Raw genomic sequence first — 17880 nt, forward strand, 5'->3', positions numbered from 1 at the left:
GCTCTGAAGATGAGGCTGCAGGTGATGTGAGCTTCTCACAGTGCCTGACAGTAGGTAATAAAGGTGGTCAGACTATGGGCTAGATGTAGGTAAATAGTGTTTACCGATTCGTAAATACCGAATTTTACCGATTCGGTATTTACAAATCGGTAAATGCTAGGTAGGTATTTTTACCGAATAAATTACCGACTCTTTAAAATTAGGTAATTACCGAATTGGTATTTACCGATTCGGTAATTGCCATTGATTCCTATGGGCCTTGTCACAGGTGTACATGCACACATGTGCATGTATACAGGAATTCGTTATTTACCATCAAATAGTATTTGATGGTAAATAACGAATTCTTAGGGGCCTGTGGCACTGTTTTCAGTGCCACCTACATCTTGATTTACCGATTCGGTATGTTACCGAATCTGTAAATTTACCGAATCGGTACATTTACCGATTCTGTAAGATTGAAGCCCCCTACATGTCAAATACCAAATACCGGTCAGTAACGGCCGAAATCGGCCATTACCGACCGGTATTTGGCGACCTACATCGGGCCCTATGTTCCCATCCTATCTTTGGCCTCTCTACAGAGCAACAAGTACGATGGACACATATGCACCAATTGTAACTGTGGGAAAGTGTGTGAAAGAGTTTCCTAGTTGTAGAAATATGGACAGCACCAATGGCAAAGAAAATGCAGGTGAGTGGGTGGATTGTGTGTGTAGAGGGAGTGACCAAGTGGAGGAATCGGAAGCGAGTAAGTGCAGAAGAGAGTGAAAAGCCATGGCGAAGAGGAAAGAGAGGTGTGAGCTATGCAGATGGAGAATATCAGACCACTACTCCTCAACAGCCCTTCGTAATGATTAGTTCACAGCCTCATACATTCAGAATTTAAACATTTTGGGCCATATGTAGGTGGCCCAATACCGGTCGGTAACGGTGAAATTCGTTAAATTTCACCGTTACCGACCGGTATTTAGGCATTTGAGATGTAGGGAGGATTCAGTATTAAGGAATCGGTAAATACCGATTCCTTATGGCCTTGCATTTAACACCTTCAGCGCGGCGCAGATTCCTGCGCTGTGCTGAAAGTTCTAATGAGCCTACCGGCTCATGATGGAACGGTTCCGTCATGAGCACAGGCCAACCGACGCTCATGACAGAACCGTTCCGTCATGAGCATCGAAGGGGTTAAGGAATCGGTAATACCGATTCCTTAAATGCAATGTAGGTAGCACTTAAAAGATTGCTTTTGTGCCTTTAGGAATCGGTAATTACCACCAACTTCAAGTTGGTGGTAATTATCGAATTCCTTAAAAAAAGCACTTTCCTGCTTTTTTTTTATGTGACATGTGGCACACATCCATGCCCCCTCCCGGTATTACCGATTCGGTAATACCGAATCGGTAATACAGAATGTCTTCACATTCATTCCTATGGGCCTCAAAGCCCATAGGAATGAATGTGTAGGTATTGGTTATTACCGAATCTCAATTACCGATTAGGTAATAACGAATATTAAGAATTCGGTATTTTTTACCGAATTCTTACCTACATCTGAAATACCGATTCCTAAATACCGAATCGGTAAAATTCGGTATTTAGGAATCGGTATTTCCAAGTTACATACATCTAGCCCTAAGTGATCTAATCGTGCACAACAAAATCATGGTTGTTTCTTATTCATTTAATGCTGCTCGGAAGCTTTGCCACAGACCTTAGGATTGGCTTGTTTGAAGTGCTTGTGCATTATTGCTTATATGTCAGGATGCAACATCAGAAAATCCAGAGAGGCACCCAAATATCGCTCAGTAGCATACTGTGTGAAGCACAGGACTTTAGTTTCCATTTTAAGCCACACCCTTTATTGCATAGGCCCCACCTTTTGTAAACGATTGGTTGGTACGCTTCTCTGGCCACGCCCTCTTTACAGACGCCCATCTTTTTTCATCCTACTTAAAGTTAAAGCCCTGGTAAAGGCCTAGTTGGAGGGGTGTTTGAAGAATAGTATAACCAGAATCATCTCCTGGGACCTCACTCAAAGAGCAGTCAAACATGTGATGATAGTCATTATTAATCTCTTTTTGTTCCATCCACAGTGCGATGTCGAGTAACCTGCTTGAACGGCAACTTACGTCCGGAACCCCAAACGGTGAGTGACGTGACCTTCATATTAATTTATCCCACACCTGAAGTGTGGTATTTGTATTCATTGCAGAGTGCATAATTACTTCATCAATCGTGCAGCAAATCTGCATCCGCGTTGGAATGATGTATGGGGAGGAATAAGGGGTGTTTCTTTTTTGGGTGACCGCGTTAAAGGCTAGGGGATACGTTAAACACAAGGATGAGGTGGGAAGAAGGGAATAACGTTCATCCAGATTGAGGAAGCAGTGGGAGAGGCAGATAAAGATGTAATGTGATGTGGGGACAATCTAGCAAAAAGGCATGGGTATCTTGGGAGAACATACAATGCCCCGATTACTTTCCGTTAATCTTCATTACTCTTAGTCCTACTCGTCCTCGTCACAGCCATTATGTCAATGAGGGTACTCCTCCCAGCACACCAAGAAACACAAGTTCAAAAGTAAGTGCCACCCACCCACCTGGATGCCATATAATTGGTAACTTACTCAGAATCCTCCTGTTATATCCAAGCAATTGTCAAAAGTACAGACGTACAGACTTTGTAATGACTGTGAAGATTAGGACTGACCGTAATCGCGGAATTACCTCTGCGTCACTTGTCCTCACCCCAATTCACATGTCTTTGACAATGAAGTCGACCAAACGATAAAACTATACACCCAAACCTGTTCATGCATACTCTTAAGAGAGCAGCCCAGATGACCCCATTGCTGACTTTAGAACCCCCACACCAAAGTTTGTGTTCCCCTCAAGACATTATTCAGTCTGTAACGCTTGATGAAAGTAGAATCCAGAGCCCAAGTAGACACCCAGTAGATTCCTGTAATCGAAACTCCTTGAAACTCTGCCAGAGAGGGGGACATGCCCCTCATGGACCTCCCCTGAACAACAGCAGCACCAGAGGAATCCTGATCCATCTGAAGAATTGCAGATTTTAACCACCTGATGAGAGTAGACATGGTTGCATTTTTTGCATCTAAACAATTTGTCCAAGTGTCGCAACCAGATGGTCTGTCAAAAGGGGGAGGTTGCAAGGTTTTAAGCACCGTAGCCAGATCTCGGGCGTCGACGTAGATTTTGACGTATGTCTGGAGATAGAAAAGCTCTTCAAGACCTTCGCGACCATCGACTCCTTTCTTTTTAGTTTCTGAAAACTCTGCCAAAATGTCTTAATACAAAACCAGTGAGTCTTAAGAGTGGAAATGGAAACATGAAGATGAAAACTGTCCACCAGGAATTGCATGATTGCTGAAAAAGGAGGAGAGGAACCAGAAAGATCACACACAAAAACACTAATTGTGAAAAGCAGATCTGTATCTAGAAGAAGCCTTCAAGGTCAAATGGCCCCTGAAATTCAGAATTGTTTACAGAAGAATAGGAGGTCCCTTACTTAATAAGGTTGATCACTCAACCTCCAAACTGAAAGAGTTATGTTTAGAGGAGAACCATGGTGGACATTGAGACATTCCCTTGAGGATCAGGAACCGAGAGTGTCTCGGCCAGAGGGAACTAACCCAATGACTTTAAGTCCCTCCATGTGAATTTTTGCCATCATCTTTGGAATCAGAGAAAAAGGAGTGAAAGTATAAAGAAGTTCTCAAGGCGAAAAAATTACGCACAAGGGTTGAGGCAAGAGAAGCCTGCACCTGCTCACATCTGTGGCTATACCTTTTTTACATGAGAATTTTCCTTTTAGCCAACGCGTTTCGTCTCAAGAATGAGACTTCTTCAGGTCAGTGAAGGCATGGTAGCCAGGGACGTGAAGAACATCAATGGTTAGGCAGCACCAGGAGTTCTCAAGGCCACTGCATCAGTCGAGCATCTCTCCCCCAAGCTCCCTTCTCCTGAAACCTGAATCAGAATCTGCGAAGCTTTGCATTGCTCCAGGGTGCAAAAAGATCCAGTTATGGTGTCCCAATCCGTTTGCAGATCTGTGCCAAGCTTTTCCTGGATACGTGCCAGAGAAAGCCCTTTGCAGCTCAGCCTCCATCCTAATGGTATGCCACTGCATCATCCTCTCGGGATTCAATCTCCCCGCGGTGAATCAAGACCTTAAGGAGTCTACCGCTGCTCGCAATAAGGTGCAACTCCTACAAAAATGCTGCGATGAATGGAAGAAAAAACCTGCAACCCCACAAGCCCTCCCTCGAAGAATCCTTTTCCTGCATCCACGTCCAGGACAAAATGAAACCACAGAAGGATTCTGGGTGAGCTGCTGGTTATAAAGGACCTGGTGGTGGGTGGGGCTTCCTTTTGTATTGTCCCGTCTTTCTTTCTGTCCAGGAGAGAGTACCCTCATGACGTAATGAATGGGGCAAAGGACCTAGTGGTAATGATGTTGACATGGAGATGTCAGGTGCAGTGCTTTAAATGGAAAAATAGAAGTGCAGGTACTCTATAACAGAGTACCTGTTTGGTTATGAGAAGTGGCGGTACTCTCCAATTAAAAGGGATGTATGACGGTACAACGCGGTATAAAACACCGCAGACCATCACAACGCAGGTTTTACAACGCAAGTCGTTACCACGACTTGCGCTGTAGGGTGCTGGACTTAGGAATAGTAAGATTTACTATTCCAACTCCAGCCTACGTACAGTAGGGAAGGTGTTGGAATAGTAAATCTACTATTTCTTAGCCTAGAGCGCCCTCCAGCACAAGTCGTGGTAACGACTTGCGTTGTGAAACCCGCGTTGTAATGGCACTGCGGTGTCATTACCGCGTTGTAAAGGATGTTCCCCATTAAATGTATAGCATTTCTCTTGAGAAGTGCCAGTACTCTCCCTCTCAAAATAAAAAAGTGCTGGTACTCCGTACCGGACAGTACCGGCCCATTTAAAGCACTGGTCAGGTGGAAGAAGGGCACAATTCAAAAGGGATTGGTGAGTCGCATTTTCAGTGACACCCCACGTCATTTCCCCCTATGTTGGTTCAGAAGTCACAGACAAGGACCCCCTTTCAGCAGAGGGTGGTTCATTCTTGCTCCAGTCAGCTAATGTGGTGTAAGAAAATGCAACGAGTCTGTCCTCCGCTTGCCATTAATCACAAAATGTACCCTTTTTTCTTTTTCAGGTTACAACCTTTCAAGTGTTGGTGAGTTAAATCCTGCCCTTAAATACGAATTGGAAAGAGAAAGAGAGAGAGATGCTTCCACTTTCCTTATGCACGAGAGAGAGAGAGAGAGAGAGAGATGCTCCCACTTTTCTTATGCAGGAGAGAGCGGGAGAGCGAGATGCTCCCACTTTCCTTATGCAAGAGAGAGAGCAAGATGCTCCCACTTTCCTTTTGCACGAGAGAGATGCTCCCACTTTCATTATGAGAGAGATGCTCCCACTTTCCTTATGCACGAGAGAGAGAGAAAGAGAGAGAATGATGCTCCCACTTTCCTTATGCACGAGAGAGAGAGAGAGATGCTCCCACTTTCCTTATGCACGAGAGAAAGAGAGAGAGAGAGAGATGCTCCCACTTTCCTTATGCACAAGAGAACGAGAGAGCGAGATGCTCTCACTGTCCTTATGAACGAGAGAAAGAGAGAAAGAGAGATGCTCCCACATTCATTATGCACGAGAGAAAGAGAGAGCGAGATGCTCCCACTGTCCTTATGAACGAGAGAAAGAGAGAGAGATGCTCCTACTTTCCTTATGCACGAGAGAAAGAGAGAGAGAGATGCTCCCACTTTCCTTATGCACAAGAGAAAGAGAGAGAGAGATGCTCCCACTTTCCTTATGCACGAGAGAAAGAGAGAGCGAGATGCTCCCACTGTCCTTATGAACGAGAGAAAGAGAGAGATGCTCCCACTTTCCTTATGCACGAGAGAAAGAGAGAGCGAGATGCTCCCACTGTCCTTATGAACGAGAGAAAGAGAGAGATGCTCCCACTTTCCTTATGCACGAGAGAAAGAGAGAGCGAGATGCTCCCACTGTCCTTATGAACGAGAGAAAGAGAGATGCTCCCATATTCATTATGCGAGAGAGAGAGAGAGAGAGAGAGAGAGAGAGAGAGAGAGAGAGAGATGCTCCCACTTTCATTATACACGAGAGAGAGAGGGAGAGATAGAGAGAGAGAGATATGCTCCCACTTTCCTTATGCACAAGAGAACGAGAGAGCGAGATGCTCTCACTGTCCTTATGAACGAGAGAAAGAGAGAAAGAGAGATGCTCCCACATTCATTATGCACGAGAGAAAGAGAGAGCGAGATGCTCCCACTGTCCTTATGAACGAGAGAAAGAGAGAGAGATGCTCCTACTTTCCTTATGCACGAGAGAAAGAGAGAGAGAGATGCTCCCACTTTCCTTATGCACAAGAGAAAGAGAGAGAGAGATGCTCCCACTTTCCTTATGCACGAGAGAAAGAGAGAGCGAGATGCTCCCACTGTCCTTATGAACGAGAGAAAGAGAGAGATGCTCCCACTTTCCTTATGCACGAGAGAAAGAGAGAGCGAGATGCTCCCACTGTCCTTATGAACGAGAGAAAGAGAGAGATGCTCCCACTTTCCTTATGCACGAGAGAAAGAGAGAGCGAGATGCTCCCACTGTCCTTATGAACGAGAGAAAGAGAGATGCTCCCATATTCATTATGCGAGAGAGAGAGAGAGAGAGAGAGAGAGAGAGAGAGAGAGAGAGAGAGATGCTCCCACTTTCATTATACACGAGAGAGAGAGGGAGAGATAGAGAGAGAGAGATATGCTCCCACTTTCCTTATGCACGAGGGAGCGGGGGGGGCGTTGGCGTTATAGTTCATACAGGGGGCAATAGGATCACTGTTCAAATTCTCTCGAAAGTGATCAGACCCCATGTAATGTTGGTTCCACTTGGCAAGTCAACCTATGTACTGGTAGCCGTTATTGGCGCGCCAGTGCCTCCCAGCGGCTACTCGGGTTATTGTACAGATTGAGTTCCTAGAGGGAGCTATTTAAAATGTTGTAAGAAACGCAGTAAGCCTGACATATTGATTGTGAAAAGCAAACGTTATAGTCATTGAGTGAATGTAATGGTAAATTGTTATTTCTCTGTGTAAAAAGCCTACAGATAGATACATATTTTGTTACATTAAATGTCACAGATTACCTTTGTACCGAAGGATTTTGGCGTCGATTAACTCATTTTACAAACTCTAATGGGAGATATTTTGTACTATAATAATTTTGCTGAAAATCTGTTCTTAGCCATCTGCAATGGAGTAGTAATAAAATGATTAAATAAAACATTTATCCATAGGGCTAATGGGTCATTTGCTTGCTGCTAATTTCATCTGCAGTGCTCCGCATCCCTGGAGGCCACGTATTCTAGACCCAGGAGATTAATTATGGAATTTTGTTGCCCAGAGGATATCAGTCTGTTATCATCCCAAAATGGCTAACCCTGTGGTTCCAAATGTTGCGGCCATGCTGGAACTTTACAACAATAATAGACTAGTTGGAGTACCTCTGGAACACCAACACCCAGAGCCCTTGTGGTGCTATTGTTATTGTAAGCTAAAGCCGGCAGTATCCAGAGAGCAGCGTGGTTTCTTTTTTCTACTTGTATTCTTTTCATTTTTCTCGCATATATTGCTTAGCTTGTGTGTGTTTTATTGTGGTTGTGTCAGAGGATGAATACAAAAATCATCAAACACATACAAGGTGATGCAAGGACAGCATACAATTTGTCTAACCACTGGCAATCATTTGGGGTAGCATTACAACCCTTCGTTCTTTTGCTCACCTTGCCACCTCTGTTCGGACCTGTACATGTGCAAATGAGCCTTGACCCTGCTCCTCATGGTAGCAGTCCCACCCAGCCCCAACTCCCAGGCCAGGTCCTCACTAACAGGCATATGCATCAAAGTAAATACCAGTCGCAAATGGGCAGATTCTCAGAATCTGCCCCTTTGCTCCCGGTATTTTTGCATTTGGGATGCATCATCCCAAATGCAAAAATCGCAATTTAAGGAATCTCTAATTTGAGATTCCTTAAATTATGATTGCATTTAAGGAATCCCAAACTGAGATTTCTTAAATGCAATGCATGAAAGTCACAAAATAGCTAATTCGCTAATAGGAGTAGCAAATTACCATGAAGTTGAACTTTGCTAAAACTTTGAAAAAGGCACTTTTGTGCATTTTTCATGTTGCGCACACACATACCCTTAGGGCATGTGTGTGTGCAACATATGTGCAGAGATCAGTTTCAGGGGTGTAACAGGGTGTCATTTTGACACCCTTGCACCCTGAAATTACATGAGCAATTTGCGAGTACCTATTGGTACTCGCAAATTGCTCATGCAATCTCCAATTCATTCCTATGGGCCTGTAGGCCCATAGGAATAAATGGTACAGCTTTCCTTAACCGCATCACTGCGGCGGCTTTTCCCGCTGTGCGCGGTAATTTTAAAAATACCGCGTTACATGACGAGCTCAGCTCGTCATGAGCGCACGGCAGGTTACGCTCCTGACGAGCTGAGCTCGTCATCAGCCTAGACGGGGTTAATTGCCACTAGCAATTTGCGAGTAGCAATTAAGGAATGTTTAGGAATCGCTATCGATTCCTACATGCATAGGCTTTTGCTATTCCTAAATATCGATTTCTTAATAATCGCTATTTAGGAATAGCAAACGGCTATGTTGATGCATCTGCCAGTAAATTGTAAACACAAGCAACCCAGGACTGGTTTTATCCTGATAAGGGCTCTTTAGCCAGGTATAACTTGGTTTCAGTAGCACAGTGAGCAAGGGGCACTTGCATATCCTTGGCATTTAGCGTGGTACATCGATTGATGGGGGAATGCTTGCTATTTGTCTAAGTAGTAGCAGTAGCTGTTGCACGGGTAGCATCCCAAACCATCGTTCTTTTGCTCACCATGCCACCTCAGTTTGGACCAGGCCTGGGCAGTAAATTCCGTTCCGTTTGCGGAACTTGGGTAATTTTGCGTTCGCAAAATTTTTGCTTGCTCGCGTTCTCAAAATGCGTGTTCGCGAGATATTTCCCCCCGAGTACGCAAACAGCAATTGCGAACAGTATTCAAGCATTGCGAACACACAATTCGCATGTTCGCGGAATTTCTGCGTGTTCATTGAGTTTTTTTACCGTTTCGCGGAGATTTGTGTAATGCAATTCCGCAAATTCCGCCCACCCCTAGTTTGGACCCTGCCATATGCAAATCAGCCTTGACTCTGCTCCTCATGGGAACCTCAGCCCGAACTGCCAGGAAAGGTCCTCACCAAACTGAAAGACAAGTAAACGAGGGCCAGTTCTGCCCTTGTAAGCCCCCTTCTTACTGCACCACTGGAACCAAGCTACACCCGACTGAAGAGCCTCCATTAAAGTAAAACCAGTTCAAGTTGCTTGTCTTCTGGTTCGGAGAGGGCCTGTCTTGGCAGTTCAGGCGAGACTGTTCCTATTGGAGCAGGGTCCAGACTGATTTGCATATAGCTTGGTCTAATCTGAGGTGTCATGGTGGGCAAAAGGAAGATGGGTTGCAATGCTATCCTCGGGGCCAAAAGCCATTTGTTTAAAATAATATATATTTGACCAAGATTTCGCAGAGGATCCGCAAATCTAAGTAAAAAAAAAAGGCATGGGATCCCTTGCAAGTAAAATAAAACTACCCTGGCGTTGGCCATGGCCAGGGGATGGCTGCGCATTACAGTATTTAGGGTAGGGGGTGTGGTCATCCTCTCCTAACCACTGCAAAGCCCCATGGGGGGGTCGGCTGGGCCGACATCAATATAAACTGTAGGAGGACGTGCACCCACCCTCTGTGAGCCTGTTAAGGCCCTGGGGACTTCATCTCCCAGAGCCGTACATAAATTAAAGGCGCAGGGACAGGAACGCAGGCAGTAAGGGCATGTCTTCTCCCAAACGGGGGGGAGCTCTAAAAATGCACTGTGGGTGGGAGCAGACATTTGTTTTCCTGCTCGCGCTCTTAAACAAACCTAGATATGCACTGAAAAAAACCAAAGGTTAAAATGATGTTATAGTTAGGAATTGCAATTATTTCTTACCCTACATTAAAAAAAAACCTTCGAAAATGACTGAAAATAACAAAAGTTAAACTAATATGATAGTGAGGTGAAAATGTCAGTGTAAATATACTGAAATTCACCAGTTATCGATATCTCAACTAACTTTAACCCCTTCGCTGCGGGGGGTAATTCCCCCGCTGTGCTGGGGGGCGGGGAGGGCGCGCACAGCGCCCCCATGCTCATGACGAGCTCAGCTCGTCATGAGGCACGGCGCTCCGGTGCTCATGGCGAGCTGAGCTCGTCACAGCTGCAACGTTCCCGTGGAACGCTCAGCACAGCAGGGGAAGTATCCCCGCGTGTGAGCGTTCCACGGCTCATGACGAGCATGGAAGGTGTTAACTTATGCCCTACGGTAACTATATCTTGCACAATCACCATGCACTGCTAATTACCCCATTTATCACTCATGGCATGTTCTATGAAATCATCGATAACATCCCTGCAACATTTGCTATGACATCATTGATGACAAAACTGCACAGTGGAGACATGACATATTTTTCAGGAGCGGCTCCTACTGGATGGAAGATGGTGAGGCTGGGTGGGGGATGCTGTCATACAGCTTTGTGATTGGTCTGGGTGTCGTGGTTCGGTGCTCAGATGGGGAATGGGAGCCTGGGCATGTACACCATGCAGGCTGTAGTGCAGCCTTGGTGGAGAACATGCAAAGTGTGCATGAATGTTTGGCTGGCCGGAGAGGGCCGGCCAAACATTCATGCACACTTTGAGTGGGCAATCCACTTCTTTCCCCGGCCCCTGCTCTTTCAGCAGAGCAGCCCCACCGCGCCACACACCTGGAAAGGAAAACTAAAATGATAAGAATGTTGGTTATTATCATTTTATTTTTCCTTTAACTACTGCTCGCAGAGCAGTGGGACAACACTCCTCCGCCTTAGATGAGGAACCGCCACTGATATTTATATGTATGCTTCACCTTAAAAATTGGGCGTGGGAGGAAAAAAGTATTCGTTTCAGTGCTTCACTTTATTTTCTTGATCTCCAAAAGCAGTCTTATCTCTGTGCTTACTCTCCTAAGCAGAGGGAAGGCATTGAAAAAAGAACCTTGAAATATTTTATAGCAGGATACCTATTATTCCACCTACACTCTTACTGTATAATGAAGGTGCATTTTCAACTGTCGCAAATGCAATTTCCCCAAATATTCTGGGATTAACTCTTTTATGTCCTCGAATATTTGAGGTATTTAATGCCACCCCCCACTTTCAAGGGGAGGCCTAGACATAAAGCTATCTCTCTAAACATGTGGAAAGCTGCTGTCTCTCTATGCCTCCACCTTGGCCTCTAGGGAGCATGAAAAGACAACTCAAGAAAGCACAAATGGTTGGAGAACTGGTTTCAAGAGCTTTTTTTTTTCTCCCCAGGATCCATCTGGGAATATTGTGAAGCAAGAGACGAACGTGGAGATGCAGGACACATTTGCCATGTTAAGTTTCACGATTTCATCCGAACCTTCCACGGGGTTCTACCAAATGAGGGCAACTTTTCCTTCAGAAACGGTTACCATGTCCGCTGAGGTCAAACGTTATGGTATGTCCTTGTATAGCGCGTGTAGGGTGCGCAGGCTTCTTCTCGAATACGCACGAGGAGGCTTGCACAATGCAGAAACAGGACACAGGGCTAGGGAAGCACGTGCTAGCATGCACAGCAGAGAAACTGAGGAAGGACACAAGGCTAGGGAAGCACGTGCTAGCATGCACAGCAGAGAAACTGAGGAAGGACACGGGGCTAGGGAAGCACGTGCTAGCATGCACAGCAGAGAAACTGAGGAAGGACACAGGGATAGGGAGGCACATGCTAGCATGCACAGCAGAGAAACTGAGGAAGGACACGGGGCTAGGGAAGCACGTGCTAGCATGCACAGCAGAGAAACTGAGGAAGGAAACGGGGCTAGGGAAGCATGTGTAGAATGCACAGCAGAGAAACTGAGGAAGGACACGGGGCTAGGGAAGCATGTGTAGAATGCACAGCAGAGAAACTGAGGAAGGACACAGGGATAGGGAGGCACATGCTAGCATGCACAGCAGAGAAACTGAGGAAGAACACAAGGCTGTAGAAGCATGTGTTAGCATGCACATCAGAGAAACTGAGGAAGGAAACAGGGATAGGGAGGCACATGCTAGCATGCACAGCAGAGAAACTGAGGAAGGACACAGGGATAGGGAGGCACATGCTAGAATGCACAGCAGAGAAACTGAGGAAGAACACAAGGCTGTGGAAGCATGTGTAGAATGCACAGCAGAGAAACTGAGGAAGGACACAAGGTTAGAGAAGCTCGTGTTAGCATGCACAGCAGAGAAACTGAGGAAGGACACAGGGCTAGGGAAGCTCGTGTTAGCATGCCCAGCAGAGAAACTGAGGAAGGACACAGGGCTAGGGAAGCACGTGATAGCATGCACAGCAGAGAAACTGAGGAAGGAAACGGGGTAGGGAAGCTTGTGCTAGCATGCACAGCAGAGAAACTGATGAAGGACACGGGGCTAGGGAAGCATGTGTAGAATGCACAGCAGAGAAACTGAGGAAGGACACAGGGCTAGGGAAGCTCGTGTTAGCATGCACAGCAGAGAAACTGAGGAAGGACTCAGGGATAGGGAGGCACATGCTAGCTTGCACAGCAGAGAAACTGAGAAAGGACACAGGGCTAGGGAAGCTCGTGTTAGCATGCCCAGCAGAGAAACTGAGGAAGGACACAGGGCTAGGGAAGCTCGTGTTAGCATGCCCAGCAGAGAAACTGAGGAAGGAAACAGGGCTAGGGAAGCATGTGTTAGCATGCACATCAGAGAAACTGTGGAAGGACACAGGGATAGGGAGGCACATGCTAGCATGCACAGCAGAGAAACTGAGGAAGGACACAGGGATAGGGAGGCACATGCTAGAATGCACAGCAGAGAAACTGAGGAAGAACACAAGGCTGTGGAAGCATGTGTAGAATGCACAGCAGAGAAACTGAGGAAGGACACAAGGCTAGAGAAGCTCGTGTTAGCATGCACAGCAGAGAAACTGAGGAAGGAAACGGGGCTAGGGAAGCTCGTGCTAGCATGCACAGCAGAGAAACTGAGGAAGGACACGGGGCTAGGGAAGCATGTGTAGAATGCACAGCAGAGAAACTGAGGAAGGACACAGGGCTAGGGAAGCTCGTGTTAGCATGCACAGCAGAGAAACTGAGGAAGGACACAGGGATAGGGAGGCACATGCTAGCATGCACAGCAGAGAAACTGAGAAAGGACACAGGGCTAGGGAAGCTCGTGTTAGCATGCCCAGCAGAGAAACTGAGGAAGGACACGGGGCTAGGGAAGCTCGTGTTAGCATGCCCAGCAGAGAAACTAAGGAAGGAAACAGGGATAGGGAGGCACATGCTAGCATGCACAGCAGAGAAACTGAGAAAGGACACAGGGCTAGGGAAGCATGTGTTAGCATGCACAGCAGAGAAACTGAGGAAGGACACGGGGCTAGGGAAGCTCGTGCTAGCATGCACAATAGAGAATCTGAGGGAGGACACAGGGCTAGGGAAGCATGTGTAGAATGCACAGCAGAGAAACTGAGGAAGGACACGGGGCTGGGGAAGCATCTGTAGAATGCACAGCAGAGAAACTGAGGAAGGACACAGGGATAGGGAGGCACATGCTAGCATGCACAGCAGAGAAACTGAGGAAGGACACAGGGCTAGGGAAGCTTGTGTTAGCATGCCCAGCAGAGAAACTGAGGAAGGAAACAGGGCTAGGGAAGCATGTGTTAGCATGCACATCAGAGAAACTGAGGAAGGACACAGGGATAGGGAGGCACATGCTAGCATGCACAGCAGAGAAACTGAGGAAGGACACAGGGATAGGGAGGCACATGCTAGAATGCACAGCAGAGAAACTGAGGAAGAACACAAGGCTGTAGAAGCATGTGTTAGCATGCACATCAGAGAAACTGAGGAAGGAAACAGGGATAGGGAGGCACATGCTAGCATGCACAGCAGAGAAACTGAGGAAGGACACAGGGATAGGGAGGCACATGCTAGAATGCACAGCAGAGAAACTGAGGAAGAACACAAGGCTGTGGAAGCATGTGTAGAATGCACAGCAGAGAAACTGAGGAAGGACACAAGGTTAGAGAAGCTCGTGTTAGCATGCACAGCAGAGAAACTGAGGAAGGACACAGGGCTAGGGAAGCTCGTGTTAGCATGCACAGCAGAGAAACAGAGGAAGGACACAGGGCTAGGGAAGCACGTGTTAGCATGCACAGCAGAGAAACTGAGGAAGGACACAAGTCTAGAGAAGCTCGTGTTAGCATGCACAGCAGAGAAACAGAGGAAGGACACGGGGCTAGGGAAGCACGTGTTAGCATGCACAGCAGAGAAACAGAGGAAGGACACAGGGCTAGGGAAGCACGTGTTAGCATGCACAGCAGAGAAACAGAGGAAGGACACAGGGCTAGGGAAGCACGTGCTAGCATGCACAGCAGAGAAACCGAGGAAGGACACAGGGCTAGGGAAGCACGTGTTAGCATGCACAGCAGAGAAACAGAGGAAGGACACAGGGCTAGGGAAGCACGTGTTAGCATGCACAGCAGAGAAACAGAGGAAGGACACAGGGCTAGGGAAGCACGTGTTAGCATGCACAGCAGTGAAACAGAGGAAGGACACAGGGCTAGGGAAGCACGTGCTAGCATGCACAGCAGAGAAACCGAGGAAGGACACAGGGCTAGGGAAGCACGTGTTAGCATGCACAGCAGAGAAACAGAGGAAGGACACAGGGCTAGGGAAGCACGTGTTAGCATGCACAGCAGAGAAACCGAGGAAGGACACAGGGCTAGGGAAGCACGTGTTAGCATGCACAACAGAGAAACGGAAAAAAAACGTAGGACTAATGAAGCTTTTGCCTACTTACAATTATTTCCGCTTCACTGCAAGTTAATGGGGAAATTAAACTTCCTATTTGTTTTTTTAAATGCCTGTTACCTGGTCACCAATATTTGCCAGGGAAGTCTGCATACGCATGCACATGACCGGTTCTGAGGAAGGCCACGGGCTAGGGTAGCCCCCGTTAGGGCGACAGCACACTGGGAAAACGAGGACGGTCGCGTGGTTAAGGGAGTCTGTCCACATGGCTTGGGAAACTTGCACCAGAGTGCCTTGAGGCCTGTGAAACTAAGGAAAGACTCAGGACTATGGGAGGCTCCAGCCCACACCACAGAAAAACTGAGGAAGGGCACAAGGCCGGGGAAGAATCCCTCTGAGAGTTTGGAAAGGAAGGAAAGACAAAGGGCACAGGGAAGCCTACTTTAGAGAGTTTGCACAGGGGAGGAAAGACATGTTAAGGAATCCTCGGTTAGAAAGCATGCACAGCAGGAGGGCACAGTACTGCAGAGATGCCAGTGAACCGGGTGCCAGTCTTTCCTTGAGGCAGGGGCAGGGGCGACCTTAGGCATGTGCAAGCTGTGCAGGATGTATGACATTACAACGCATGCTTTTACCACGCATGCCTTTACAACGCGGTTTTTACAACGCAAACCTTTACAACGCATAGCGCTTTGGGGTGCTGAATAGTGAATAGTTTAATTTACTATTCCAACTCCAATCCCCGTGGACATTAGGTAAGGTGTTGGATAGTAAATTAGACGTATTCCCTATCCTAGAGCGCCCCCCAGCGCAATGCGTTGTAATGGTTTGCGTTGTAAAAGTTGAGTCGTAAAGGCACTGCTTGGTAAAAGTTGCGTTATAAAGGATGTTTCCCAGCTGTGCACCTCCACAGGGCCGCCAAACCCCAGGGGCCGCCACGCCAATATATATTCTTAATATAATAATCCTCTGAGGATGGATACATATTTGCGTGGCGGCCCCTGGCAGGGATTTGGCGGCCTCCGGCTCTGTTCCACTTCCAAACACCCTGACCCCCCCTCTTCACTGGCCTCCGTGCCTGCGTTCCTCCGGGGGCCCCCTACCTACGCTCCCTGCCCAGGGCCGGCATGAGCCTAGAGCCGCCCCAGCTTGAGGGCAAGTCAACAAGACAGTGCCTTTCAGCGGGTGATCGCAGAGCAGCAGGTCCACGCCTAGGGGGCGCTGGACCGTTCTTTGTTCTTGCTCCACAATTTGTGAACATCAGAGTGACTGTGTGAGAGGGAGGGATGGGAGACTGTGAGACACAAGATTCCTGTAAAAGTCTGGGCCCAGCTCTCCTACCCCCAGGCACCTCTCTTTGACCCCGCACAAAATAAAATTCAGAATCACTGATTGGACAGTCATGGTGAGGCCAAGGTCCAGGCCACTGGTGAATCAAGCTACATTGCCAAGTTCAGAATGAGCTAAGTGAGACTATAAAATGTGAGTGTAGGACACTCAGGTGCCAAAGATAGTTTCCACACAGGAAGTCTTTGAGATCTGTGAGTGGGGACCTTCTCTGCATGAACAAAGCCAAGGTCGCTCACTCAGGGGGACGCTCCTCTGTCCCACAAATCTGGAACTCACTGTCCCAAAAATCTGGAACTCATTGTCCCAAATATCTGAAATTCACTGTCCCAAATATCTTGAACTCACTGTCCCAAATATTTGGAACTCACTGCCCCACAAATCTGGAACTCACTGCCCCACAAATCTGGAACTCACTGCCCCACGAATCTGGAACCCACTGCCCTAAATATCTGAAATTCACTGTCCCAAATATCTGAAATTCACTGTCCCAAATATCTGGAACTCACTGTCACAAATGTCTGGAACTCACTGTTCAAAATATCTGGAACTCACTGCCTTAAATATCTGAAATTCACTGTCCTAAATATCTGAAATTCACTGTCCCAAATATCTGGAACTCACTGTCCCAAATATCTGGAACTCACTGTCCTATATATCTGGAACTCACTGTCCCAAATATCTGAAATTCACAGTCCCAAATATCTGAAATTCACTGTCCCAAATATCTGAAATTCACTGTCACAAATATCTGGAACTCACAGTCCCAAATATCTGGAACTCACTGCCCTCAATATCTGAAATTCACTGTCCCAAATATCTAGTACTCACTAACCAGAATATCTGAAATTCACTGTCCCAAATATCTGAAATTCACTGTCCCAAATATCTGGAACTCACTGTCCCAAATGTCTGGAACTCACTGTCCCAAATATCTGGAACTCACTGCCCTAAATATCTGAAATTCACTGTCCCAAATATCTGGAACTCACTGTCCCAAATATCTGAAACTCACTGCCATAAATATCTGAAATTCACTGTCCCAAATATCTGGAACTCACTGCCACAAATATCCGGAACTCACTGTCCCAAATGTCTGGAACTCACTGCCCCAAATATCTGGAACTCACTGCCCGAAATATTTGGAACTCACTGTCCCAAATATCTGGAACTCACTGACACAAATATCTGTAACTCACTGCCCCAAATATCTGGAACTCACTGTCCCAAATATCTGGAACTCACTGCCACAAATATCTGGAACTCACTGCCACAAATATCTGGAACTCACTGTCCCAAATATCTGGAACTCACTGCCACAAATATCTGGAACTCACTGTCCCAAATATCTGGAACTCACTGCCACAAATATCTGGAACTCACTGCCCCAAATATCTGGAACTTACTGCCCCAAATATCTGGAACTCACTGCCACAAATATCTGGAACTCACTGCCACAAATATCTGGAACTCACTGCCCCAAATATCTGGAACTCACTGCCCCAAATATCTGGAACTCACTGCCCCAAATATCTGGAACTCACTGCC

At 46.8% G+C, this 17880-nt stretch overlaps 1 protein-coding gene across 1 annotated transcript in view; it reads left to right on the forward strand.

Annotated features, from left to right (window-relative positions):
* LOC144768004 (ovostatin-like) overlaps nt 1-17880 on the forward strand; it is a 249450-nt gene that overhangs the window by 39716 nt on the left and 191854 nt on the right. The window contains exons 4-6 of the mRNA XM_078651396.1: nt 2094-2146; nt 5213-5233; nt 11525-11690. Of these exons, the coding sequence (XP_078507522.1) occupies nt 2094-2146; nt 5213-5233; nt 11525-11690 (240 nt within the window). The remainder of the gene's footprint in view (nt 1-2093; nt 2147-5212; nt 5234-11524; nt 11691-17880) is intronic.

Source organism: Lissotriton helveticus, chromosome 7 (assembly GCF_964261635.1).
Source record: "Lissotriton helveticus chromosome 7, aLisHel1.1, whole genome shotgun sequence".
Lineage (NCBI taxonomy): Eukaryota > Metazoa > Chordata > Amphibia > Caudata > Salamandridae > Lissotriton > Lissotriton helveticus.